The sequence below is a fragment of the Carassius auratus genome, chromosome 4 (genome assembly GCF_003368295.1).
Source record: "Carassius auratus strain Wakin chromosome 4, ASM336829v1, whole genome shotgun sequence".
Lineage (NCBI taxonomy): Eukaryota > Metazoa > Chordata > Actinopteri > Cypriniformes > Cyprinidae > Carassius > Carassius auratus.
The window spans coordinates 3,937,087-3,964,845 of record NC_039246.1 but is presented as its reverse complement, the minus strand read 5'-3'; the positions used below and the strand labels follow the sequence as shown (position 1 = coordinate 3,964,845).

Genomic DNA, 27,759 nt, shown 5'->3' with positions numbered 1-27,759 from the left:
TTTTTTGGAATCACCTGAGCTCCACCTTCTTCCCCTTTCATTCTGGGTAAACGTGTCAACAGTTACACATATGACAGAATTTACATTTGCTTACCTCAGACGACTGAACAGCTTGCAAAACCAGCTGAAGAGAGGAGTTTTTTCCCTGGTAAAGCAGTAAATATACTTACATACAATACATATGAATACCTTGATACACATTTGTATGCATGTATATAGATATGTGTGTATAAATCTAAAATGTTAATAATGAATCTGTTTTCTTAATAATGAATCAATTGGGTAATAAGGGTAATTATTATGTCTAGTGTCTTTGGAATCGAGCATCTGCTAAATGCTTTAAATGGAAATGATATAGAGATCAGTTTAAACATTAGCTGTTTATTTTACAGTATATTCCATATTTTCAATGTCTAATAGATTTACTATAGTTATGATAACAAGAGCTTTACTGATGGTAATAACAACTGTGCAATAACTGCATTAATTTATGTAAACAATATAAAGACCATGTTTATTTTAAGTTTTTTTTTTTTACAGAAAATGTATTTTATAATCATATAATTAGATTGTTTTAATTTACTATAATTGTGTGCAGGTCAGTTTCAGATCCTGAAACAATGTCGAATGCTATTCCCATGAACTCTTTTGTCATCCAGCTGCAACAACCAATACCAACAACAGCAGTGCGGACTGAAACAAATGCTCCTGCACCTGTTTATGTCCAACAGATAGGAGGACTTTCACTTCTTAATGGACTTCGGGCATTTCTAAAGGGCCAACCAAAAGCTCTTGGGGTGAGAGATTTTTCATAAACCCAAATCAATTTTTTTTTTTTTTTGGCATGTTAGTCTAAGGTAGGAAAAGTACATTAATCAGCTCTAAAGAAGAAGAGGTAAACACAATTACAAAGCATAAACACATTTTATTGAAGAATGTGACTTTTTTGTCTAGGTGACAATGCAATAAAGACACAAACATAAGATAAGTTTTATAATTTAGAGAGTAAAATTTGTAAAATATACAATGCTTTAGAAGCAAACTATTCAGAAATGTGAAACAATGGCCACATTTTGCATGTCTGCAAATCAGTATGTGAAATCATACAATAAATATTGCACACTTTTTTAGCGCACAAATTTTTATTGTACATTTAATGCTGTTTTACTTTATAAAAGACTCTTTTGTGCTATTCAGAATGTACTTGTTTCTTGTCCTACACAGACTGTCCAGATAATGATCGGTGTGACGACTCTCCTGTTTGGCATTGTGGCTACAGTTTATGCAGAAACCGGTTTTGTCTATAGTGGTATTCCTTACTGGGGATCTATCATCGTAAGAAATTATACAGTTTAGTATTCTGCCTTGTATAATACAAGCTACAGTAGGTAGTCAACCAAAAATGCCTATTACCGCCATGTGTACTATAAAAAAAATCAATACCAGGCTTTCAACATTGCTCAGAACTGTACTACTTCATTATAAATTAAGATAAAATAATAAACTAAATTACTGGCAGTAATAATTATGTAGTATTCAAATTTTTTATAGGGGTATGACAAGATCTTGCAAGATCCGACTGAGAATGTGACGATATCCTGGCAGAGTAGACTTTATCCAGTCATAAAAACGCAGAAAGTCACCTTTCACCCCATTAGCAACGGATCTGCGAGAAGGACTTGCAACGTCTGCACGTGCATTCAAAGCAAAGCGATAAAGTGTAATTTTAAAGGGACAGCCAACGAATTATAAAATCTGATTACAATATTTTCTGGCATCATCAGGGCCCTCCCCAAGCCGGGGGCCCTGGGTTTAAGCCCAGGTAAGCCCATGCATTAATGCGGCCCAGCCTATACAAGTATCTCTAATTGTAAAAAAATTATTATGCATTTAAAATTTACATCGTGTAGTAAGAAAAAGAACAGTAAAAGAACTAGGAGAAAATTTTAAAGGAATCATTCTACACTTTAAGATTTATACATTTAAAAAACTACTTTAAATTTAAAGATCTTTGCATACCAACATCTGACGATCAGCTGACAAAACAGAAACTCTACTGAATCCTTTGTGCTCCGCTCGTTTTTGTGTCTTTCACTGCATCTTTAATGTCAATTTTGTGAGCACGGGCCATCTCAATACTCAGGAGAGATAAAATGGACAGTCTTTCTTGTGACATTGTGCTACAATCACTTTGGTAATCTAAAATACTTTTCAGATGTAACTGTAATCCGATTACCCCTTATTTCAAATGTAATTATAACGAAATAAAGTTACTCATATTTTGCATTTTAAATAGTTAACCCGTTACATGCTTTTAGTTACTCCCCAGCCCTGTCCGTTGTCCCACTCCCACAAAAAAAATAAAAAAATAATTTTAATTAATTAAATTCGTCCTAATACCAACCCACCTCCCTCCCCCATTCCTGTTTTATTTTATTTTTTTCGGGCCGGAATCTTTTAGTTACATTTTAAAAAAAAACACAATAGCTTACAGAACACAGCATTCCAACTGTAGTTTAATAAAAATCCTTAATACAGTTTTTTGTTAATTTATTGAACCGAAAACCATCTTTTTAATGGCCACAATTATAGACTAATAGTCATGTTAGCTTTTGACAACTGCTCAGAAAGCACTCCAATTTGTGTGAGGTGTTCCATCCAAGTGTAACTGTACAGAACAACATCATCCAGATAAGTTTCACATCAAGACAACCCAGACAACACATGATTTACTAACCGTTGAAATGTTGTGGGAGTGTTTCGAACCCCCAAAAGACATAACTGTATATGGTAAAAAACAACAACAACAACTATCAGGTGTATTAAAAGCAGATAATTCCTTAGCATGAGTTGTTAGTGGTACTTGCCAGTAGACTTTCAGAAGATTGAATTTGCTTAAAAACTGTGCAGAAGACACACGGTCTACACAGTCGTCAAATCTGGGCATAGGGAAACAGTCAGGACAAAGAGTTAAGCTTCCTCCATAATCAGTGCAAAAATGATAATTTTTTAAATCAGGTTTACTAACTAAAATGTAGAGAGAACTCCAAGAACTTAAACTAGGTTCTACTTAATTTTTACTGCTTCCGGCTTTGCTACCGTTCGGACGTTCTAGCTTACTGCTCTGCGCTTTGCTTCTTATTTCTGTACTTTTCTCTGATTTTTCTAAGATTTTTACTTCAGCAGATCAGCAAAGTGCTCAAACAACAGATTTTTGGCACAAACGTTAAAACTAAAAACTCTTTGGGACTGGAATAGTACTACAAAAAGCAAACTTTGCCTCCAACTGCCAGCAGCTTACATTCTGGAGATAGGATAACAACTGCCTACATTCAAACAGAAGAAAGATAAAATGCCTCCTGTTGGATCTATTTGTTGCATGAACTGCTGCAAACTTCTACAAAGGATTGTGATTTTTGAAACAAAGTTACTTGCTGGACTTCCAAAACAGGCGGATATACAGCCGACAGGAGGTGAGTCTCATGAATCTTCCGAATCTCAACAGTTTATACCATGTGTAGAAGAACAAGCAGAAACTGATCACCACACTAATTGATGGCACAAATGGAGCAAGACCCAAAGAAACATGAAACATCAGATTGTCATAAGTTTCTCGTATTGCTGCCGTAGACAGCGACATTCAGCTCAGAGCGCAGCCGAGCCCAGGACTCTGATAATGGGTGACTCTGTTATCAGAAACATCCATAGCAGGACTACAACAACATGCTGCCTTCCTCAAGCAACGGTCTCTGACGTGAACAAGGTACTTCAGAACATTCTGCTGAAGCACAAGACTGCAAATCAAATCATCATCCATGTGGGAAAGAATGATATTCGGAAAGAGCAGTCAGAACTCCTTAAGAAGGACTTCATTGAACTCTTTGAAACACTTCAAAGACTCAAAGTTCATTCGTGCATCAGTGGACCACTCCCAGCAAGGGGAACAAATATGTTTTCACAGTTGCTTAGGCTGTATACATGGCTACAAAGATCTTGTAATATAAAAGGACTAAATTTCATCGACAACTTCAATCTTTTCTGGGGCCATAGACAATTGTTTAAACCGGATTGCCTCCACCCAAACAAACTTGGTGCTAGAGTCTTTAATGACAATATCTACTTTTCCCTCCGTCATCCTTCAGAGTGTGTCAATCCATTCAGCACACACACACCGGGTCCAAGTTATCATGTGGTTGACATATCCCACAAGGACACTGATAACACCATACAGACAAAACAAGCACTGCTGTTAGACACTGTCCCTGCTGAGCCCTGCCAACAGAGCTCCTCACAGACAGACTGTGATGTATCAAAACAACTACAAGATTCAGCACCCATTGGACGACTTTCTGGAAAACAGCCAGGGAAGCCAGGACAACATATCACAGCCACCAGAGACACAACTCATCTCACCAGACACATTAAATCTCCAGGATCTCCACTTCTGTGCTTTTCACAGAAAATGGAGGAATTGGTGTATGCTGGGACTAAACTCTCTCACTCATTTGCTGCAAGCCCACAGATATCCACAAAAAAATGGCAGGCCCCACAACCACCAAAGCCTGTGGGCCCTGCTACTGTGAGAGCTCTCCGACCACTGCCACAACGCCAGGGCCCAAACCCTCTATCTGCTGAAGGTGAACCAAAAACAACTGATAGCAGTACTCAGTGATATGTGTCGGGTCCCTGCTATAATAACAGCAACATTTGCAAATGCCTACAGAACAAGCGGGAACCCAGTGTGCCTGTAGCTTTCTCTATTTCAGTTTTATCACGTGATAGAAATTCTAAGGCCATCTCAAGCCGAAGGGCAAACTTATCTAATCTGCAGCCTATTATGCATCAAACTAAGATTGATGTAAAGACACAAAGCACAGCCATCAAGTTAGCATCTCTAAACATTCGCTCACTAAAAAATAAATAATTTCTAATCAATGATTTTATAACCACAAACAATCTGGAATTTATGTTTCTAAATGAAACATGGCTAGAAGATAGCTGCAGTGCAACAATCCTAAATGAAGCAGCCCCTCCTAACTTCACTTACATGAGTGTCTGCAGGACTGTTAGGAGAGGTGGAGGTGTAGCTGCTCTATTTAAAGATGTCTATCAATGCAAGCAAGTGTCTTTTGAATATCTAGGGATTGTGCTGAAAGGTGCTCCACGCATTCTGTTTATTATTATTTACAGGCCTCCAGAATACTCTCCAGCCTTTGTTGAAGAGGTCACAGAAATGTTATCACTGATTTCCTCAGAGTTTGACTGTTTTGCTATTGTAGGGAATTGCAATATTCACATAGACAATGCAGAAAACAAAACTAAAAAAGAAATGATAATGGTTCTAAACACTTTTGACATGACTCAGCATGTGCATGGACCCACACACAAAGGTGGACATACTCTAGATTTAATCATCAGTAGAGGTCTAAACATTTCATCCATGGTTATTAAAGGGTTAGTTCACCCAAATAGCAAAAGTTTGTCATTAATACCTTACCCTCATGTTGTTCCAAACCCGTAAGACCTCCGTTTATCTTTGGAACACAGTTTAAGTTATTTTAGATTTAGTCTGAGAGCTCTCAGTCCCTCCATTGAAGCTGTGTGTATGGTCTACTGTCCATGTCCGGAAAGGTAAGAAAAACATCATCAAAGTAGTCCATGTGACATCAGAGGGTCAGTTAGAATTTTTGAAGAATCGAAAATAAATTTTGGTCCAAAAATAGCAAAAATTACGACTTTATTCTCTTCCGTGTCTGTTGTGAGAGAATTCAAAACAAAGCAGTTTGTGATATCTGGTTCACGAATAAATCATTCGATGTAACCGGATCTTTTTGAACCAGTTCACCAAATCTAACTGAATCGTTTTAAACAGTTCGCGTCTCCAATTCGTATTCATCCACAAATTATTTAAGCTGTTAACTTTTTTAATGTGGCTGAGTTATTCATTTACTCAAACAGTACACTGACTGAACTGCTGTGAAAAGAGAACTGAAGATGAACACAGAGCCGAGCCAGATAATGAGCCAAGATCTAGTTGCATCGGTTTTCGGATCACCAGTACTTCTTTCGGACAGTTCGATTCAATAAATAAAGTTAATAAAGTGGAAGAAAATGGTTCACCAGTTCTTTTGTGCTCAACGTAATGGCGTGCTCATAACACTAGCACAGAATCAGTTCAGAATCAATCACCAAAAGAATCAGTTCAGTTCAGACGCCCTGTGTGTCGTTCTGCTTCACGCTAAATCACACATGCGCAGTATCATCAGCTCCTCGGTTCTTGAATCGGACGCGTCTTACAGAAACGGTTTTTGACTCGAGAACGAGTAAGTCTGTTGTTCGTTATCTGGCTCGGCTCTGTGTTCATCTTCAGTTCTCTCTTCACAGCAGTTATTGCTGTCTTGGCCATTGAGTGGAAACAGTTGATCCACCTGAGAATGTCTTGGACTATGTAAGTAGTTTCCGTTATCAATTCTATGAAGCTAGAACTATTGCGTTCAGAAAATTAGACAAGTCTCAGGAAAAGATGCTTGTTTGCAAAAAGGTTGTTTGATCGCAAGGTTAAGTCTATTAGTTTTCAAGTAGGTGAGCAAGTGCTTGCTGTATTAACAGTTTTTAATAGTCCATTCCAGGATAGGTTTACTGGACCCTATATGATAAATAAGTGTAAACCAAAACCATTTGTTAAACACGCCTGATCGACGTAGGAAAACACAGGTTTGTCATTTTAACGAGGTTCTCGAGGTGTAGTGGAGGGGTCAAGGTATGCATTCACTTTGAGACTTACTCATTAGGGCTAAAACCTGTGCTTTCTTGCACAACCTCCCAAACAGCTAAGAGAATCCAAGTCCATCCTCCCAGTACCAATCAAGTTCAATGCAATATGATCTCAAAAGTGACTTAAGAGTCTGGTGGAATCTTTCCAACCCTCCCTGGCTTTGAGGGTGATAGGCACTCAAGATAGTGTTTACCTTTGAGTGACTGCATGACTTTAGAAAAAAACTATCTGGACATGAAATGGAGCCCTGATCTGACTGATTGGTTTTTGGAATGCCAAAAATAAACTTAAATGTTTTAAAGAGTTTTAGGTCTGACTTAGTTGTAATTGATCGTAAAAGATAAATAGGATAACTTGTAGACTGACATCACAGTGAGTAATTATGCCCAGCCTTTGATTGTGGTAAAGGTCTAATGCAATTAACAATCAAATGTTCAAAAGGAGTGGTAACCACAGCGGCTGTAAAGGAACCAATGGTGTCAGGCACTGGAAGGGAAGACCCAATCAAACAATGTCAAAGTACAAGGGTTTATTGACAAAGCCAGGGCGCAGAAGGTCACTTGCAGTGAAAGTCCAACAGGAGAGGATACTTGGGTAATGACGGATAAGCTGAGGGCGACCACTGGAACCAGCATAGGGTGGCAGCAGGTTGGACCACTGCTGAGGAGATGGTAAGACCAGACAAAATGTAGATGACCAGGTGAGGCACAAAGGAGCAGAGAACTGTAGCTTGAGGATCACCTGCTCAGAACCAGCACAGGTGCCAGGATGAGGGAACCAGCGGACAGGGAACCACAGATGGCCGGGCAAGGCTGGAGGGGGAGAAACACAACAGACACAGACACCACAAGACATCACAAAACAACTAGTACAGATGCAACCGGTTCTTGACTCGAGAACGAGTCAATCTTTTGTTTGTTATCTGGCTCGGCTCAGTGTTCATCTTCAGTTCTCTCTTCACAGCACTTCAGTCAGTGTACTGTATGAGTAAATTAATTACTCCGGGATATTGGACTCAGAGGGAGTGTCAGCCACGTTAAAAAAAGTTAACAGCTTAACCCTTTCGAGTCGATTAACACATATATGCGTTTTGAGTCATTTTCTCCTGATAACCCCGAAAAGAACTTAAATTACACTCTCAGTTTTAATCGTACAGATAAGAGCAATACATCAATCGAATCTGTAAAGGGTCTAGTTTTTTTTGGATACAGACATAATAACAAAAAACCTTTGTGCACTTATAAAATAAAGATAACAAACAAGGTGCGCTGTCTACAGTCTTTGTCTCCGCTGATCGTCATGTACAAACATTTTATTAAAATGAACTGTAACTCCGTGAATACTCAACGAAGAGACATGAGAGAGATATCTATAGAAAGCCTGGAATGTCTACTTTTAAACTAAACAAGTGCTGCCGAAAACAAATATTCTGAGATGAAGTAATCCATATGAAAACAACGCAATGTCTGTTTATGTCCTTCATTATATTTAATGTGACCACGCCCCCGCGCTACTCAGATTCAAACTGAAGCCCGCTGCTTGAATACGCCCACACAGAAGAAAAGGCAGCGAGACTGTTCAAGTTTTTATTTTATTTTACTGTTTGCTTCGCGATGAGAGGACTAAGACATAATTCACCCCAAAAAGATGTGATGTGGTTGAAGATTTGAGAAATTAAATCTTGTAAGTCCTCCCTCAGTGGCACAGTTGAATGAGAGGCTCATTATGCAGCTCATTATGCAGGCCTTTGTCTTCTCAGGTGTAAATCACAATGATATTCATGATAGTTGACGCCTACTAGCATATGACTTTTACTAACAAAAATACCCTTAGACTCCAGAGGGTTAAGTCATTTGTGGATTAATGCTTATTGGAAATGCAAAGCGTTTCAAACAATTCAGTTCGATTTGGTGAACTAGTTCAAGAAGAACCGGTTAAATCGAATGATTCGTTCACAAACAGGACATCACTACATTACATTATTGTGGGAACACACTCACAACAGACCCGGAAGAATGCTGAATAAAGTCTTAGTTTTTGTTATTTTTTAACCAAAATGTATTTTCGATGCTTCAACAAATTCTAACTGACCTTCTGATGTCACATGGACTACTTTGATGATGTTTTTATTACCTTTCTGGACATGGACAGTATACCGTACATAAATTTTCAATGGAGGGACAGAAAGCTCTCAGACTAAATTTAAAATATCTTTAACTGTGTTCTGAAGTTGAAGGGAGGTCTTACGGATTTGGAACGACATGAGGGGGTGACATTAATGACATAATTTACATTTTTGGGTGAACTAACCCTTTAACAGCTTTCTATTTTTTTTTTTTTTTTTTTTTGAGAGCAACAAAAATAAATGACTGTCCTGGCTTTCTACATTAAAAACAAACCATCTCAGCTTTTGTGCGTATGACTAACCCATTGTCAGCAGAAGTGTTTGACACAGCATTTTGGTGTACAACCTTTTTATTTTTCTCAGAGACACTAAGCTTAAATTTGACTAAAAGTGACTAGCAGACACATGAGTAAGAACAAATTAATCTGCCTGACTAATTAATTTAGTCAGTTTGTGTTAATTTAGATATGGCACAACAGAAATTGGAAAACACTTTTTAAACTCTACCAGAAAAATTTGCTCTGTGGTCTAAGTGGTCCCTTTGTTGCAACTTTTACGGATGAACACCAACAGGGGCCCGCCATGGGCTTAACTCGGGAAAAGGGGTCCACCAAGGCAGAGCAAGTGGTGTGGGAGCCCACCAGAGCATAGCAGGTGTAGCTTGGGCCCCCCAGGGCGGAGCAGAGGACCACCATAGCCGAGAAGACGGGCCTGAAGCCCACCACAGCCGAGCAGATGAGACAGAAGCCCACTAGGGCGGAGCAGAGGACCACCACAGTGGTGTCGATGGAGCAGGAGAGCAAATCTGGTCAGGTAGGACTGAAACAGAGAACATAAACAGGTTAATGGCAGCCTCCGTGGGCGTGATGAGGTGGTTAGGGAGTTCCCAAAAGGCCTCCATAGCCATGCCAGGATAGGACGAGAGTTCTGTAAATTCAGCTGAGAAGTGACGAGGCTCGGGAAGATTCGTGGTTCATGACTGGGTTCATGAAGATCAGCTGTGACTTGACTCACGGATGTTAATGGTGACTTGACTTTGCTCATGACGATCATTGATGACTTTGTAATTGAGTAGGCTCAATTACAAAGCGCTTCATTTGCGCTGTCCCATACCTGCGATCCATTTAGTCAAATGTTATAGTTATATTAGTGAACATGCTTATGTGCAGTGTATCAGTGTTAAATTATAGTACTATTATTAAAAACAATGAAATGTGAATGTTAGTTGATTGAATGAAAATTAAAAAACATTGCTTGCTCAACCGCTGTTCCCAAAAAAAATTAAAATTAAATGTATGCATTTAATAGACGCTTTTATCCAAAGCGACTTACAGGGCATTCAGGCTATCAACATGTACCTATCAGTGATGCGCGGGTTGATCCAAAATGAGCAGGTGCCTGCGGTCACCCGCGGTTGCCCGCAGTTACGAGTCATCCAGAAATATTTTTAATGATATTCGGGTCGCAGTCGGTCGGGTCGTTTGAAATATAGATGCCAATTAAACCTTTGTAATTAATATAGTACTAGACACAATTTTGAAATACATAGGCCTTTATTGGCTGAATAACTGGCGCTCAGTCTGCACGTAGAGATGAAAGCGGCACGAGAAAAGGTGAAGACCTGTTTTTGGTAAAACATCATTTTAACGACTTCATTAAGTTTTGTTTTATAGAAAACTCTTTTTAACCCTCTGGAGTTGATTAAAGCATATACGTGTTATGAGTCATTTTCTCCTGATAACCACGAAAATAACTTAAATTACACTTTCAGTTTTGATCGTACAGATAAGAGTAATACATCAATCAAATCTATAAAGGGTCTACTTTTTTTGAATACAGACATAATAACAACAGAACTTTGTGCACTTATAAAATAAAGCTAACAAACAAGGTGTGCTGTCTGCGCTGATCGTAATGTACAAACACCTCATTAAAATGAACTGTAACTCCGTGAATACTCAACGAAGATACATGAGAGAGATATCTATAGAAAGCTTGACATGTCTGCTTTTAAACTAAACAAGTGCTGCCAAAACAGATATTCTGTGATAAGGTAATCCATATGAAAACAACGCGATGTCTAGTTTTTCAGGTCTCCCTTCATTATATTTACTGTGACCACGCCCCCGCGCTGAACGCGCTATTCAGATTCAAACTGAAGCGCGCGGCTTGAATACGCCAATAACAGAAGAAAAAGCAGCGAGACTGTTCAAGTTTTTTTATTTTACTGTTTGCTTTGCGATGAGAGCAATAAGACATAATGAACCCCAAAAAGATGTGATGTGGTTGAGGGTTTGAGAAATGGATTTCCTCAGAAAAAAAGGATGAAGTGCTTTATTCAGCAGAGATCATAAACATGAGTAAGTCTCTTTTTATTTATGTATATACTTGTAGTACTAGTTTTCACATAACCTGTAAACATTTTACTAGTTAGACTTTTTCCAAAATATAATTCCTGACTAAATGTATAATCAAGTGAAACATTATGAAGTTTCAGTAACAATATACAATACTTAAAAGCTTGATGTAAATAATATAAATGAAACAAATAAATGTGACTGTAACAAATGTAATAATGCTGTTCTTTCAATTTATCCCCCCTAATAAACCTAATATTATATATATATATAAATATTCTAAGCTCTTTTCAACATTAATTATAATAATAATGATAATGATGATAATAATAATAAATGTTTTTTTTTGTAGAAAATCAGATTGTTAAGATAAAGATTTTCGTTTTCTAAAAATTGTTTCTTAATTTTGATCAATCTTTTATCAATCAATTGCCTGTATTTTATGAATAAGAAGCAAATATATAACAGACAATGTAATGAGGCGCCGCCAGGATCACTTGCATGTGACCTGGAGGGCGCCGAAACTCAGCGTGTGCCTCACAGATTTGTCAAATATAAGGCTATCTATAACAGAAAGCTTGAAATGTCTACTTTTAAAGGAAAATATTAAAACCAAAATAAATAGGCTACTCTCTGATTATGCAATCCATAATGTGTATTTCTCTCTGGCGTTAGTCTGCATCGTCAACTTAATCTTTGCAGCGACACAGAAAACACCAGTTTATTACTAAACAATTAAATGTCTCCTTGCAGATTTTGGAACCAGCAGGCCATTCTGGGTTGAGCGAGACCCCACGGAATGAGCAAACGGAGCATAATATATGGAGAAATGCGCAAACCCAAACCTCATGTCTGCTGAACAGAAACATAAAAATAGACATAGCCAGACTAGACTATTTTAGAACAAATGATGAGCTTATTGACGTTTTTTTTTTTTTTTTGCCTAGTTCCTACGTCTATGGCCCAATGACGATATGATGAGCATTTACTACATTTTAAAAATGCGGGTCAGGAAGCGGGTCGGGTACAATATTTTCTTTTCCTTTTTTTGCGGTCTGAGTTGCGGGCGGGTTAGTTGAAAATGTCGGTCATGTGCGGGTTATTAATAAATTGACCCGCGCATCACTGGTACCTATCCAAAATGGATAAAAGTCCTTCCCTAACCACAAACATTTTTGCTGCTTGTAAATGCTGTCCTCTGTTGTCAACAGCTCACATTGGTGAGAAAAAATATTTATATTATTGCAAAATGTTGTAAATGCAATAACTGAATTTGTGTTTTTTGACAATGTGTATGTTAGTGTTATTTTGGAAGGAAGATACAAAATGAAATGCAATGAAAAATGACTTAAGTGTAATTTGGTGGCATATTAAACACTCTATTTTTGTGAAAAGACACACGTTTGATGCAAGTAAAAAGGAAGAAAATATTGTCTTTATTGTGTAATAATATAAGTCTTTATTGTGTAATATACAATAGATTTGGGAAACTATCAGATATCTTATAAAATAGACAATTAAACCTTATGACATCCCAATGAACAAAACATCTAAATGATACAGTTGGTGTAAGACTTTTTATTGACCAGCAGATGGCAAGGTAGAGCACTGTCAAAAGCTTTGCAGCATCAATGCAGTTCGATGTGTAGTGGAAATTCTAATTCAATAACAATTTGAATTAACAATGAAAAACCAAACAGAGTTTTGTCTTTGTATTGCTTTAATTCTCTGCAGAGAATGATCAGGTTTAAACACAGCTTCTGAGTCTATGTGCAAAGAGATAACACAGACTAACAGACCACTTTTTATAGTATGTAAAAAGATACATTGAAGGACAGACTAGGATATTTGAGCCAATCATGTTGCTCAGTGCACATCACCTCATAACTCATGTACATCTCATGCACCTCTCCCTGGTACGGACTGTCCTGGTACATGGTTCCTCTTTAGAAGTTGTTTTTCAGCCTAAAGCAGTTACGTGCACAGGTTACACAAAGAACTCAGTGTCCCTATGGACTATACATACTACTTTGATCATTGTACGTTAAAATATACCTAAATGAGATTAATGCAATCAATGTCAAATTAACAAAACAAAAAAATTTCCATAACAGATGCAACAACCATCAATAATAAGAAACAATAATCTAGGGGTATTAATGGAAGTAATTTAATTAATATAACAACAAAACATTAACTACATAAAATAAGCAATGTCAAAAGAAACAAACAAACCAAAAAAGAAAAAGAGTTACTCCTGAGAGAACTATCACACCAGGAGTGCCTACCCCAAATAACTCATAACACTGTTAAATACTCAAACTAACAATCAATTGAAAGGTTGACAACCAATCAAAATCTTCCATTCTCTAGGATCAGGAGACCCAGGATCAGCACACTATTAATGCAGGTTGTTTTTCATGTCTGCGGGTTGGGGATTCCAAAAACATGATATTTAGTCCCTAAAATGCAAATTATAACAGGGGAACCATGCCAAAAAACATGTATTTTTTTCCCCAGGATTGCAATTTATATCGGGGGACCTCTTCAAAATGAGATTGGGCTAGTTTTCAGTAGCAATTGGGTTTTCACAACAAAACCTGGCAACCTTGAACACAACACAAACTAATAATTCCCTTTCAAGGGAACTTCGAACTGCGTCCTCTAGGGGACGCTATGGGGAACCCCTCGTCGTGACCCGTGTCTAAAGAGTACATTGAAAAAACACCAACTTGTTGACCAGCTACATCCTCTGACGTCACTACCGGCACGACTATAAACAGGCAGCGGGAGAACACGTCATTCTCTTCTTCATCTTCACTGACTGTTCTGTTTGAAGCGTGCATCTGAAAGAACTGTTAAGAGCGATCTTTCTCTGTATATCGTGGCGACTACTATTAAGCGTTTAGACAATGTGTGCATCCGCGTCGGCGTTATTTGACACCCGATGACATACGCGATTTAATTTGTTTGGGTGAAGAGCACACAGGCAATGTCTTTGAGGAGGCAATCTGCAATTAAATCAATTAAAAAATGATCAGCTCTCGTTTGTCTCTCTTCTGGAAAAAAAAAAGGCAGCCATCTGCTTCCCGCAGTTTAGGATCCGCCGCTGCTGAGGCAAGGAGGAGAATGAGCTTGCGAGAATACAGATGGATCTGTCTGAATGGTTTAAAGAGGGATTTTCCTTTTCTGGCTCGTAATGGTGGCGGACGAAAGAGAGCCTTGGGAGGATGATGTTATATCTTTAACACTATCTGATACTGAGGTTAGTGCTCTGCTGGGTTTTTACCCAGGAAAAGCAGGAGATATTTGAGGATGGTGAAGAAGCTGAGGCTGAGCCTTCTCAATTCTTCGCTCCTGTGTATGTAGAGCTGTTAGAGCTTATGGATTGCGCCACAGCAAAGTTGGACTTGCCATTAAAATGCACTAAAAAGGTGATGCTGTGAGGCCACAAAAAAAAACAAAAAACTTTCTGACCATAGTCCTCCAGCTCAGGTGAGCCTTCCATTTCTGCCTGACGTGTTCTCCCGGGACTTGCTTCTGGCTTTGCTACCGTTCGGACGTTCTAGCTTACTGCTCTGCGCTTTGCTTCTTATTTCTGTACTTCTCTCTGATTTTTCTAAGATTTTTACTTCAGCAGATCAGCACAGTGCTCAAACAACATATTTTTGGCACAAACGCTAAAACTAAAAACATTAGGACTGGAATAATACTACAAAAAGAAGGCTTTGTCTCCCACTGCTAACAGCTTACATTCCTGTGATGGGATGACAACTTGTGAGAAAATGCCTCCTGTTGGATCTACTTGTTGCATGAACTGCTGCAAACTTCTACAAAGGATTGTGATTCTTGAAACAAAGTTACTTTCTGGACTTCCAAAACAGACGGAACACTTAGCAGACCGTCGTCATGGACCCTCTCAGCATACAGCCGGTGAGTCCCATGAATCTTCTGAATCTCAACAGTTTATACCAAGTGTAGAGGAACAAGCCGAAACTGATCGCCACACTAATCGATGGCACAAACAGGGAGTGAGACCCAAAGGAACACGAGATATCAGATTGTCACGAGTTTCTCGTTTGCTGCCATAGCTTCCTCTACCCCAGATTCGACTATGACAAGACTTGTGAATACTGGTATTCTACCACCCCCTATACATCTGGAGAACAGATTTGAAGCATTAATAAATGTGGGTGAGGAATCCCCAAATGTGATTAAACATGGACCGGATCAGCCAGCAGCTAACACCGCTACTAACAGGCGCTCAAGGACGAGCAGACAGCGGCTTTCAGCTCAGAGCGCAGCCGAGCCCAGGACTCTGATAGTGGGTGACTCTGTTATCAGAAACATCCGTAGCAGGACTACAACAACATGCTGCCTTCCTCAAGCAATGGTCTCTGATGTGAACAAGGAACTTCAGAACATTCTGATGAAGCACAAGACTGAAAATCAAATCATCATCCATGTGGGAAAGAATGATATTCGGAAAGAGTAGTCAGAACTCCTTAAGATGGACTTCAGTGAACTCTTTGATACACTTCAAAGACTCAAAGTTCAGTCGTTCATCAGTGGACCACTCCCAGCAAATTGGCCTCTACCCAAACAAACTGGTGCAAGAGTGTTTAAGGACAATATCTACTTCTCCCTTCGTCATCCTTCAGCAGAGTGTGTCAATCCATTCAGCACACACACTCCGGGTCCAAGTCATCATGTGGTTGACATATCCCACTAGTGACACTGATAACACCATGCAGCCAAAACAAGCACTGCTGATAGACACTTTCCCTGCTGAGCCCTGCCAACTGAGCTCCTCACAGACCGAGTGTGATGTATCAAAACAGCTACAAGATTCACCACCCAAGTACGACTTTCTGGAAAACAGCCAGGGAAGCCAGGACAACACATCACAGCCACCAGAAACACCAGAAACACAGCCCATCTCACCAGACACATTATCCCTCTCTTCAGCATCTCCACTTTTGTGCTTCTCACAGAAAATGGAGGAATTGGTGTATGTTGGGACCAAACTCTCCCACTCATTCGCTGCTAGCCCACATATATCAACAAAAAAACGGCGGGCCCCACAACCACCAAAGCCTCTGGGCCCTGTTCCTATGAGAGCTCTCCGACCACTGCCACAACGCCAGGGCCCAAACCCTCTATCTGCTGAAGGTGAACCAAAAACAAATGATAGCAGCACTCAGTGATATGTGTTGGGTCCCTGCTATAATAGCAGCAACATTCACAAATGTTTACAGAACAAGCGGGAACCCAGTGTGCCTGTAGCTTTCTCTATTTCAGTTTTAACACGTGATAGAAAGTCTAAGGCCATCTCAAGCCGAAGGGCAAACTCATCTAATCTGCGGCCTATTATGCATCAGACTAAGATTGATGTAAAGACACCAAGCACTGCCATCAAGTTAGCACTTTTAAACATTCGCTAAAAAAAAAAAAATCATTTCTAATCAATGACTTTATAACCACAAACAATCTGGATTTTATGTTTCTAAATGAAACATGGCTAGAAGACAGCTGCAGTGCAACAATCCTAAATGAAGCAGCCCCTCCTAACTTCACTTACATGAGTGTTTGCAGGACTGTTAGGAGAGGTGGGGGTGTAGCTGCTCTATTTAAAGATGTCTATTTTGTCTTTTGAATATCTAGGGATTGTGCTGAAAGGTGCTCCACGCATTCTGTTTCTTATTATTTATAGGCCTCCAAAATACTCTCCAGCCTTTGTTGAAGAGGTCGCAGAAATGTTATCAATAATTTCCTCAGAGTTGGACTGTTTTGCTATTGCAGGGGATTTTAATATTCACATAGATAATGCAGAAAACAAAACTACAAAAGAAATGATAACGGTTCTAAACACTTTTGACCTGATTCAGCATGTGCATGGACCCACACACAAACGTGGACACACTCTGGATCTAATCATCAGTAGGGGTCTAAACATTTCATCCATTGTTATTAAGGACGTAGCACTATCTGATCATTATTTTCTTTGATATATTGATCTCTGCTACCACTGAATCTAGATCTGTCTCTATCAGAAGGAGATGCTTAAACTAGAACACAAGTGTACTATTTATGGAGGCTATATCTTTAACACCAAGCATTTCTGCAGACTCTGTTGATATTCTCCTTGATTCCTTCAACTCAAAAGTTAAGAATGTTATTGAAGATATTGCACCAATAATAGTCAGTAAGAAAACAAACAGACAGAAATCAAATGGATACCTGGACAATTTTCAGTCTGGTTTCCGACCGCATCACAGCACAGAGACAGCACTCATTAAGATAATAAATGATATTCGCTTAAATTGTGACTTTGGCAAAATATCGGTGCTGGTATTGCTAGATCTCAGTGCTGCGTTTGACACTGTCGATCATAACATACTACTAGAGAGACTGGAAAACTGGGTCAGTCTTTCTGGGATGGTTCAGATCATACTTAGAAGGAAGAGGCTATTATGTGAGTATAGGGGAGCATAAGTCTAAGTGGACATCCATGACATGCGGAGTCCCACAAGGGTCAATTCTTGCACCGCTCTTGTTTAGCCTGTATATGCTTCCACTAGGTCAAATAATGAGAAAGAACCAAATTGCCTACCACAGCTATGCTGATACCCAGATTTACCTAGCCTTATCTCCAAATGACTACAGCCCCATTGACTCCCTCTGCCAATGCATTGATGAAATTAATAGTTGGATGTGCCAGAACTTTTTTCAGTTAAACAAGGAAAAAACTGAAGTCATTGCATTTGGAAAAAAAGATGAAGTGTTCAAGTTGAATGCATACCTTATGTCCTGGATGAGCTGCAGCTGTCTAATGGTCTTTTTGGGAAGGCCGGTGAGGAGCCCATTACGATAGTCCACCCTGCTGGTCATAAAGGCATGAACAAGTTTCTCCAAGTCTTGACTGGAAACAAAACATCTAATCCTTGCAATTTTTTTAGATGATAGTATGCTGATTTAGTTACTGCTTTGACATGACTACTGAAACTAAGGTCTGTCTCCAGAATCACACCAAGATTCCTGACTTGATTTTTTGTTGTTTGACCCCTAGAGTTAAGGTATGCACTCACCTTGAAAACTTCAGCTTTAATTCCAAATGCAATAACTTGCATTTTTTCCTTGTTTAACTGAAGAAAGAAACTGAACGAAGGTCCAGGTCTGGCCTGTCTCGATCTGAGGATCAAATGGCAGGGGAAAGAGGAATCATGGGTCAAAAGGAGGTAAGCAGAACCTAAGGGATGTGATCTAAATTAGGCAGTGTTCTTGTCCGAATCAGAGTGATACCAAGGAATCTACTCGTTCACTTTAGGGATTTTGATACCCTCCCCCTCCTAATTCCCCTGTAACCACCAGCTCTACACCTGATCGAGGTTATGTGGAAACCTCAAGGGGTGGTGTTAGCGCAGTGGATAAGACATACGTCTGTGGTGTGCGAGACCAGGGTTCGAATCCACAGTGAGATACCAATAGCCGTGTTTCCACTATCGAGCTAAGACCGGGTGTGCTAGTGCGTGCCAGGGCCAGTCGCGTTTCCACTGTCACTTCCGGGGCTTGATCGTGCCTCGCCGGGGCTTCCTCGGGGCCAACGGCCAGGGTTTTTTGGCCCGACGAAAACCTTGGGCCAAAGCGGGCCAGCTGGGGCTAGAGGAGGGGTTATGAACAAAGGCGGAGTTTCTCCGTGTGTGGAGAGCGTCAGCACGGATCATTTCAGAAAGATAACAGCTTTAACACCAAGTTGTTTTAAAATAAGTTGAGCTCAAAACTCACTCTTAGTTAGCAGCAAGTGTTTGAAATAACTTGATCCGATGTGGATTATAATCACTAAACAAGGCAGAAATATTTATAAGCGATGTAAAAGACTATGCACGCTAAACATTAACGTTACCATAGTAAACATGGTAAATATGACCGCTTGGATAAATCAGACGTCAGCTTCTTATTCTCTATCACAATTGTGTATTTATTAAGTAACATTTTATCTGTCGTCTCGTTTCGTGAGTTTAGCTCCACGTTGCATATCATCAAAATATAATAATATAATATAATAAAATATAATAAAAATATAATAATTTTATAAAAATAGAGAGTCTGCGCTGCGGATCATTTCAGAAAGATAACAGCTTTAACACCAGCATTAAACACATTTTTTAAATAAGTTGAGCTCCAAACTCTCTTTCAGTCAGCAGCGAGTGTTTGATAAAAATTGATCCAATGTGGATTATAATCACCATACAAGGCAGAAATATTTATAAGCGATGAAAAAGATATGCACGCTAAACATGTTACCATAGTAAATATGGTAAAATATGGCAAAATATGGCCGCTTGAAGAAATCAGACGACAGCTCCTTATTATCTATCACAATCGTGTATTTATTAAGTAACTTATATTATCTGTCACAAGCCTCGCCTCAAGAGTTTATCTCACGTTGCCTAGCTATCATAAAAGAATATAGCCTAATAATGTTTTTTGTTCGGGAGCTTACAAAAATAGAGATATTATCATTCATTCTAAATATGACGGCTACTGTGGCTAATAAACAGAAACAGACTCAACTGAATAAGCAGGATATTTTCATGAGCGTTAAAAATAAAATAAAATAGAAATAAGTGTATTTATGTGTGATTAATTTTGAGTCCTGATAAATTAAATCAATATGATCAATGTATCACTTATTCTATAGTTAAAACATAGATGCTTTTGAATTTGAATATATAACAAGCATGCAAACAAACGGCCACTTTTGTCATGTTCGTTTTGTGATCGCACATGTTCCAGTGACTTATTTCTTAGTTTTCTGATAACTTCTCTTTGATGGTGAAATTTTGTGGTTGCATGACGTTGTTCTGAGAGGCGTGTTTTAGTGATGGACTTTAAGCCCTGGCTCGCACTGGCCCGACAGTGGAAATGCAGCTAATGTGTCCCTGAGCAAGACACTTAACCCCAAGTTGCTCCAGAGGCGTGCGACCTCTGACATATATGGCAATTGTAAGTCGCTTTGGATAAAAGCGTCCGCTAAATGTAAATGTAAATGTAAATAACAGTCTCCTATTCTGGACCTATAGTGTTTTAGGCTGGTTCTGTGTTCATAGCAACCACCCTACTGATGGTCCGGACTAAAAGGAGGCGTCCCCTTGAGCGGGGATACAGCGCAGGAGGGTGGGTGAATATGTAACCCTCACTGTATATACTTATGTGTATTAAATTGCTGGTGGTTATGTGTCTACTAATAAACTCCGGTATTACGCTGCAGAGATCACCGGTTTCAGCTGGAGCCTTCTTGATCATCAGGCCTGGCACAGCACTGCAGGGAATTTCATGGATGTCCGGCCAGGTAACCCTGAGGGGTTTCCTGGCTGCTTAGTAGTGCTGTCGCATCTAGCAGGAAGTGGAGGTGGCAGTTACAGAAGTCTTCTTGTATATGCTGCCTCAGGTGATGCTCCCCTCGCCTGAGGTTTGTAAAATTTGAGCTTGCCTCTCCTGTGCAATTTAGCACCTCTGCGATGCCTAGGAACCTTTAAGTACACACGCTAAGCTTTGTGTAATTTCTCAAAACCACATGGTGGTCAGTGTGTACGTGAACACTTTGCACACTTTCTAAAATCCATGTAAGTGGTAAGTGTGTATGCAAGACTCTTTCTGAAAACAAATAAACGAACGCCTCGTTCCCTTCTTGAGATGATTAGAACTTGGTTCCATGGGCTCCATTCAGCCAGTGTGTATTTATGTATACACTTCAAGCATCGCTTCCCTCAACATGAGGGGCTATTTGGGTGATTCTCATAGAAGTTTAGCAGCGCTCCCCTTTTTCCAGAAAGGGTCGTCTATGAGTGCGCTACATTGAGCTCTGAGTTCTCCTCTCATATGAGTCAGAATTCTCTGTTTTTTACCCCAGAGCGCTCCAGTATTGTTTCCATAGATCAAGCTGATGACTCTCAAACATACTGTTTTGAGATGCACCACTACATCTATGAGCAACTCTATCAGAGTGCCACGAGATCCCCTCCTTCCTCCTTAGAACAGTATTTGAAAATCCATGCTATGTTAAATCTGCATGTGGAGTCTTTGCATACTTTCTGAAATCCACACAGTGGTAAGTTCGCACGCTAGTAATCTGCTTTTTAACCCTATATGCTGAGGGCTTTGCATGGTTGCGTCATGCCCTTTCTTGAGTTGGTAAAAGCACCGTTCATCTTGGGCGCCATTCCACCTATGAATCCTTGGATACCTATCTAAACAGGGTGTTGCTACTAAAGAACTGTTGAGACAGTTCTTTCAGCAAGCTTATGCGATAGCTAGCAGTAGCCCCTGTGTGACAGCCAAGACTTGGTTTAAAATGCTAGGTTCTTAGCCCTATCCCTTTAGAGGAATCTTTCCCGATTGCAAGCCTTCAGCGCTACCCTGGGCCGAGGCCCTAAAAATTAAGTTGTGTGTACAGCTTAGGCCTGTGGCCGTAAGGGGTACTGTCACAGACAGCCGTCTAAACGTCCCAGGGGCAACTCCCATGAAAATGGTAGAGTTGGTACTTAGTGCTCGCAATGATTCTGGCCTGCACTCCCCTCAGCATGGCGGCGTGGGTATACTGTTCCCCATAGTGCCCCCCCTAAAGGACGCAGTTGGAAGTTCCCTTGAAAGAAAAAGTCTCAGGTTGTGAATGTAACCATGGTTCCCTGAATGGGGAACAAAACACTGCGTCCTGTAGCTCCCTGCCATGCTTCAGAGGCAAACTTCAAACGAAGAAGTGAATCATGTGTTCTCTCTGTGCCAGTTTATAGTCCCGCCGGTAGTGACGTCAGAGACTGTAGCCGGCCAACAAGTTGGTGTTTTTTCAATGTATGCTTCAGACATGGGGCCACGACTAAGTATTCCCCATAGCGCCCCATAGAGGACACAGTGTCCCGTTCCCTACTCAGGTAACCTGAGATGTTTTGCCATGTGATGATATCCATTTATGACATTGCATCACATATCCACGCATTTCTCTGAATGACAACCCCTGATTCACAAAGTTTACTTCCGAAAACAGAGATAAGGTGCAGTAAAATATCTTAGATTACAAATGTAACAATGTTTCCCTGAGATGTGGAATGAGACGATTGCATTCCCCATAGGATCAGCAGATGCTATGGGGAATGCAATCAAGTCTTTAAACACAACAATCTTACACATGGCGGTAAAAAGCTTTTTTCTGGTTGAGTATCATCTGTACACATTCCAGCAAAAGTCTCAGTATTTGTCCTTTTCTCTCCTCTCAGTACATTATTGCAGGCTCACTCTGCATCGCTGCAGAAAACAAAGTTAATTCACCCTCCAGTAACTGTTTGGTATGTACACAACACTTATTTTTAGGGGTCCAATCACCTGAAGTGCTGAACACTATTGTGTTTCTACTGATTTTCTTGTTTCTGAAAATTCTGCATCAACTGAAATACTTTAACACCATAACTGTAGGATTGGTAAAAATCAAGCATAGCGTTATTTCTGGCAGGTCAAGTTGGTCTAGCCATTTAATTAAAAATAAATTGTAAATGTCTACCGTATGTTTAACTACAAAACATATTTTATGATCACATGTAATAAAACATTAAAATGTTTACTTAAGTAAAAAGAGAATTTTTGACATCTGCATGTATGCTGTAACCCTAGATTTTCATTGAAGATTGGCTAGATTTTGCTGTAATAAACAGCAGTTTTATCACTAAATAATCAACATAAGGCATTTGTGCTTGGACCCTGATGAATATTTTATGCATGTAAAGTAGTAAAGTTTTTTATCATACTCCATATACTTTTAAATCTACTTTAACACAGCGTGTTAAATAACTTCATGCTGGTTTTCTGCCGATAGGTGAATGGTTCACTTGGACTGAACATCATCAGTGCTGTAACCGCAGGCATTGCCCTTCTTTTAATTTCACTGGATTTGATACAAGGACCTTCCCCGTACAATTACTACAACTATTATATGTGGTATTACTATACAAGAAAGTATACGGTATGTCATAAGATTTTATATTAATATTTATAGTAAGATCATTGTGTGGTCAGTACACTTATCAGAAGTCAAGCCTTAATCTGCATTTATCCATGAAGTCTTTTCCCCAACATTTCAGAAGTAGTTTATAGATCTCTTACTATTATTTATAATTTACAATGCAAGAAAATATTAATATTATACATTAACTATAATCTTAGCTCAATTTGATCAATACATATATTACCACATGAACTTTAAGAATAATAGATTTGTAACTATTGAGCAGCCAGTGTAGCTGTTTGAGTACTAATTATCAATTATTATTATCTGTGCTGTTGATTTTTCTCTCAGACTCTCTCCAAGGGAATCAGTGGTGTGTTGCTGTTATTCTCCTTGCTTCAGTTCATCATCTCCATCTGTCTGTCAGCATTTGCTTGTAAAGTCTCTTGTTGCTGTTGTCCTCCTCTGGTGAGTGGTGCATCAAGTCAGTGGTTCCCAAGCTCTTTTGTTACCTGAACCCTTCAGATATATGCATATACACATAATGGATATATCTACACACTTGGGTTCTTATTTTACAAGAATCCACTAACACTACAGTCACAATACAAAAACTTGTCTTAAATTCTTCACTCTTAAATGTTCAAACCCTCTAGGCTTGTAAAGTATGATTCTGTCCACAAAAATGCAGGAAACTATGCGAATGTATGAATTATGTGAAATTATTTTCATAAATCCAGCGGAAAGCATGTTTTTACACCATGACATTTCAGAAGGAGTTCTGTATTTTGCTTTTTTTAAATTCCATTTGAAGTACAATGAGGACTATATACCTGTAAAACTGGAACTTTCTGTCAGTTTAATTGCCTTTATACCTCTGATAGCAAAGAAGGCATAAAACATTATGTTTATTCTTCCAAAGGTGCCGTTAAATCCACAAGTTTTAACTCCACAGTTCCCTGATTTCAAACCAAATAATTTCCATGATCTTAACAAATCAGAGGTAAGAGAAGCTTGAAAATAATGCATTATCTGACTTTAGTGTTCAGTTTCTATGCACTGGAAATTTGTAAAGGCCCCAATATACTTCAAACTAATTTGTTTTAATTCTTCGTTTCGGGGGAAAAAAATACGTTTGAAAAGGCTGAGCGACAGTATACTGTTTCTGAACTTTCCAACACCCCCACAATAAAATGAATAAGTTTAGACAATCTAGGTTTGAGACGGGTCATGTTTGTGATACAAAAGAACCATACCATTTCCATAATCAGTCCTTTGTGGGAAGTGTGAATGGCTGATAAGGCCTGTTCGCATTGGGATTAGTATTACATGGTGACCTCCAGACATTTGTTATAATTGCGGAGGTTGTCTGTGATGTTAATCCCATCTGAATCTGCTATATATTTCCTACCATAGCTCATCGAACAATGAGGTAGAGGTCTTCACGGGTCCAAAAATTTGTGCACGAATCTGGAAAGGGACCGATAATGTACTACACTGAACCGACCAGGACCCGTCTATTATTTCAAAAGCAGGACCCGGTCCCGTGTAGATCCGAGAAACGCCTACCCGGACCTGACTCGGATCCGTCTATTATTTGAAAGCTGAACCCGAACCCGCCGGGAAGACACTGACCCGACTGGACCTGATTGTCACATATTCCACCTTAAATTGCTATTACAAGTCAATAAACCTGTTGTGTAAAACACACGCAACAGCTACACAGAGATTTGCAGCAGCAGAAATGGCGAGTCAGGAGCAATCCGATGAAAATTTGGCATTTTCAAGGTGGAGATATAAGTGCTACTTCAAATTCATTGTGGTCAAAGGAAAGAACGTGCATGTAATGTGTACATATAATGGGTGACACGCATCTACAAAGCTAGTGGCCCAAAACACTTTTCTTACAAAGATAATACTTGAAGTGCAGGATAGTTATGTACGAACACCTGTCTGTTCTACTCATTTCAACTGACTTGTGAAAACTGCTAAAAAAAAATTTTTTTTTTGACATATAGCTATTTATTTATTTATTTTTTTACAGTAACGCAAATAGTTACTTTCCCTGGTAACGAGTTACTTTTATTATAGAGTAATTCAGTTACTAACTCAGTTACTTTTTGGAACAAGTAGTGAGAAACTATAACTAATTACTTTTTTAAAGTAACGTTCCCAACAGTGTTTATTTGCTATCATCTCTGTGCTCTCTGCTCTGCATCGAGTCGGAATCTGACCACTACAATTTTAAGATTAAACAGTTCATTTTCATTATTATAAAAATGGTAGAAAATGTAAAGCACGGTTTGTCCCTCACTCGTTGCCATAGAAACATGACATGCGCTCGAGAGACTGAACATGTGTGCTAGCTGGATCAACCTTTTTAACGTAATCTGAGCGTCATCGAAAACATTCATGTGACAGTTCACCTCAGATCTTGTTGCTGATTTGAAATATATTAAATATGATTGTGTCAAGTCTGCAAGAATTATTACCGTGGTTCTAACAGCAGAGAGCGAGAGAGACACTTTTTTTTCTTTCTTTTTTTGGCTCACACTTTTCCTAATTTAACAAGTTGCAAGTGACATTGCATTTGGCATTTTTCAAGGATTTCTTTCCTTTGTGCCTTTTTATCCATTTTTTGCGAAGTATGGAGATGCGTTGTAAAGTTTTATAGTATTTTGGGTGCGGTTATATCATTACACCATACAATTTGCAGAAAGAGAAAGCTGAAAATGTTTTAAATTAATGTGTAATAAATAAATCAGACATATAGCTTGAAATTGCTTAATCACACAAGGCCACCAAATAATATTAATCCCATGCGAATAGGGCTATAGTCTGAAAACTTTAGCATGATGTGGAGAAAAATATTGGAATCATTTTGTTACGGTTATTTTTAGTTCATTTATTTTATTAAAGCGGAAAAATTGTTACACCTTTTTAAATTTTGTGGTTTCATGATTTACTTTTGAGAAAAACAAAGGTTTATTCTTGTATGTTCATTTGGCATTTCATTAACTGTATACCTTTTAAATTTGCTTATTGAAAGAACAAAAAAAGCAGTAGAACGTATGGTATAACATTAAATCGTACCTGTTACCTTATATCTTTACCTTTTCCTTTCATTCTTTTCATGGCTTTGGAAAACTTGTCTTGGATGTTTTTTCAACGTTGCTTTTTATATAACTCTGGGTCATCGACAACAAGCTTCGTTGGAACTTTTTTCTAGGAATAAAATGCTTTCTGTGAATCTACAAATTCTCTCCACGAGTGATAATACAGGTGTGGATATATTTGTGCACCTAAGCTTTTCGACACTTCAGTGTATTCAGGAGATGTTGTTCTCCTGTCAGACCTCTGTTGAATGAGAAACGAACTGAACCGGGAAAAAACTACATCACATGTCAAAGAAGGTGAACCTTCAGAATACACCCACCAATTGCATAACCTCCACAGACCAATGGAAGCTCTGTTGTTTGGAACCAAATCAAACTCCACCAGCAAGTTCGCTTTGGTCAGCTGTTTTGAACTGCCAATACAAACTCAAAACAAACTTTTTTTCGGCCTGATTTTGTTCAAAATGACGTCCTCGTACTTTCAAAAAGTTTGTTCTTCCATTTCGTTTGAAGTATATTGGGGCTTAAAGCACTCAGTAAGGGGTGAAATAATGATTAAAAAAGCAATAAGTAAGGAAGCTGATTATATAATTTTTTTGCAGATACCTGTGGTCAGCAGTACCTCCATGAACAACCATCATGAAGAATCTCAATACAGCAATTGTGAATAAATATTAATTATTATAAAAAATAAAGTGGACAAAGGTTGTTCCTGCAGTTGTGTGTGATAGAACTTTCGTGGAACACCTGGGTTTCCCAACGATTTCCTGTCCATTGCCTTTAATGTCTTTTCATCTCTCTATCAGATAAGTGGATTTTTTTTAAATGTGTGTAAACGAAAACTAATCAAGACTACACTGACTATTTAATGATTTTCTTTCTTTAGTTTAAAAAAAGTTGATGAAAACTAATCAAGACTACACCGACTATTTAATGATTTTCTTTCTTTAGTTTAAAAAAAGTTGATTAATCAACAGTGAAACTGGATATATTGATTTGAAGAACTGTAATTGCTTAAAACATTATAATTTGTAAGAATAAAGTATAACGACGGATAAATGTGTTAACTCGTGTCTTAATTAAAACCAAAAAAATTGTGTTTCTATATCAAGGCTGATGGAACTGTGACATTCACTCCTCAAAATAGCCTTACTTTTTTGCTTTACCAATGGTAAACTGTTATAAACTTAAGACATAAAACAGGATTCTGTTTGTACTAAGGGAAGCACACTCTGCTTGTTGGGGATGTAGTGAGTGTCCGTAAAAGTGCTGGCTGAGCCTGCTCTGGTGCTAGGTAAAGATTTTATTTACAGCGTCACACACAGCCATACTGATCATATAAAAATTGCATTTGCGTATTATTATTAATACAGTCTCATTGTTAAGCAATG

The 27,759-nt window shown here is 38.8% G+C and overlaps 2 protein-coding genes across 2 annotated transcripts in view; both read left to right on the top strand.

Moving 5' to 3' along the window:
• Nucleotides 1-27,759, top strand: part of LOC113065982 (zinc finger protein 271-like) — a 345,982-nt gene that overhangs the window by 101,249 nt on the left and 216,974 nt on the right. The window lies entirely within an intron of this gene.
• LOC113067186 (membrane-spanning 4-domains subfamily A member 4A-like) lies at nt 605-27,421 on the top strand. Its single transcript, XM_026239489.1, has 7 exons — nt 605-797; nt 1,225-1,335; nt 22,531-22,599; nt 23,124-23,270; nt 23,604-23,720; nt 24,175-24,255; nt 26,971-27,421. Exons 1-7 carry the CDS (start codon nt 621-623, stop codon nt 27,037-27,039), a joined length of 771 nt encoding a protein of 256 aa, XP_026095274.1. The 5' UTR covers nt 605-620; the 3' UTR covers nt 27,040-27,421.

Excerpts from the sequence above, each read along its gene's own strand:
- LOC113067186 (XM_026239489.1), top strand. The coding sequence starts at position 621 with ATGTCGAATGCTATTCCCATGAACTCTTTTGTCATCCAGCTGCAACAA. Across the intron at positions 798-1,224 it reads GCCAACCAAAAGCTCTTGGG|ACTGTCCAGATAATGATCGG; the intron begins GTGAGAGATTTT and ends TGTCCTACACAG. Across the intron at positions 23,271-23,603 it reads ACTATACAAGAAAGTATACG|ACTCTCTCCAAGGGAATCAG; the intron begins GTATGTCATAAG and ends TTTTTCTCTCAG.